Source organism: Acomys russatus, chromosome X (genome assembly GCF_903995435.1).
Source record: "Acomys russatus chromosome X, mAcoRus1.1, whole genome shotgun sequence".
NCBI classification, from domain to species: domain Eukaryota; kingdom Metazoa; phylum Chordata; class Mammalia; order Rodentia; family Muridae; genus Acomys; species Acomys russatus.
The window spans coordinates 102,290,387-102,292,059 of record NC_067169.1 but is presented as its reverse complement, the minus strand read 5'-3'; the positions used below and the strand labels follow the sequence as shown (position 1 = coordinate 102,292,059).

Genomic DNA, 1,673 nt, shown 5'->3' with positions numbered 1-1,673 from the left:
GTCATACTGCTTATGGTCTGAAAGAACCTCTAGCTGTATCGACAGGGCTATAGATCCTGTCCTTACACTCTGTACAGAAAATTATAGCCCTGGTTTATGCTCTATCTTACTTTTCCATGTGTAAGGAGAGATCTGGCTTCTGTCATGCACCACTGCCAATACTGACCTTTGCAAAGAATAGGTACTCAGTGAAGGTTTGGGGGTAAGAAATTCCACTCAAGTTTTTTAGTTTTAATTTTAATTAGTTAACCAGAATGAGAGACTAAACATTTTAAGACAATCAAAAAAATAATAAAATTCTCCAAACCCGGATCAACAACAGTACATGTATTACTAAAGACTTAAAACTAATGGATCTTCTAGTAAGAATGTTAACATTTTGGAATTATCAAGAATACAAGTCACATAAACAGAATAATAAAACTACAATGGTTCGCAGCACCTCCCACCAGCCCTCAAATGATGGTATGGTCCTAGGATGACGGATTCTGCCTGACCTGATGTTGGTTGGGAACTGCCCGTGCACGAGAACGTGTGCGGGTCAGAGCCAGAAGTGTCATCCGCCCGGCAATCCAGGCCTGGGCCCTCTCTATCTCGTCTCTCAAAGCCTCTGCATACTTCTCAGGGTATTCTCTGGGATCAGTCCTAGTTATGCTGCTAAAAAACTTCAAGACTTTCATCTTGGTGGTTTCGATGTGGGCCCTTAGGCCCCACAGGAACTCATAGGAAGGAGGATCACTATCAGGCACCCGCCTATAATGCAGGTACCCTTCCCGCACAAAATCCTCAAAGATGAGCTTCCTGGGATCCTCACATAGGTAAGGACCACTCTCATTAGGTAGCCCTATGTTTTTTAGGGTGTTCCAGATCACCTCCTCACGGACCCGGTTTCCCTGCATGAAAATGATACCCAGTACAACTATCAGGAGGCCTGTCTTGGGCATGCCCTCGACAGGAGTAAGCATCCCATCATAGGTGAGCCCCAGGGCAATGACAAGGACATAGATATGGACAACAGGGTCCACTTCTATCATGTCAATGCCAAAGACCAGCTTTAAGCACTCAGAGGCCTTACTAAAGATCAGAGGGTAGTAGTCCTCATACTCCCTGCCAATAGCTTCCAGCATTTCCCCCTTGCTAGTGAGCGCCTTCATTTCATATTTGGAAACCAGAAAGTGCACTAAGTCATATGCTTTTATGTGTAGTGCATTGTGCAACATTGACAGTGGGTTTCCCATCTCTTGTACTTGCTCCATGGAAGCCATTTCCACTTCCATAGGGGGAGGGGAGGCTCTCTGAGGACTCTGGGGAGAACTTGGTGTTCCACCACTATACATCTCCTCTGACACAGTGACTTCCTCCTCCCTTGCTGCAGCCATGGTGGCCCTGGCACTGTCTAATTCCCATTGGGCCTGAGGACTATCTGGGAGGTTGGAGTACTGAGTATCCTGGGGATCATTCATTGCGACTTTCCTTGGTAACAGCAGGCAGGAGTGTCCCAGACACAGCAATGAGGATTCACAGGCCTGGTGAGGAAAGAGAGAGGGTGAGTAGACTCTGCTGGCATCCAGTCTCTCACAGCCCTCAAAAAGTCATGTTATTTGATTTCTCGTAAGTGATGCTCTAGGGAGTCTTAGCAGCCCTAGAACCATAAAAGCCCAAAAGACAAAGTG

General features: G+C 46.3%; 1 protein-coding gene across 1 annotated transcript; it reads right to left on the bottom strand.

Annotated features, from left to right (window-relative positions):
• Positions 1-423: 423 nt before the first annotated feature.
• LOC127185439 (melanoma-associated antigen 10-like) lies at positions 424-1,463 on the bottom strand. Its single transcript, XM_051141900.1, is given in 2 exon segments — positions 424-555; positions 558-1,463. Coding segments are annotated over 2 exon segments (1,038 nt in total).
• Positions 1,464-1,673: the final 210 nt, after the last annotated feature.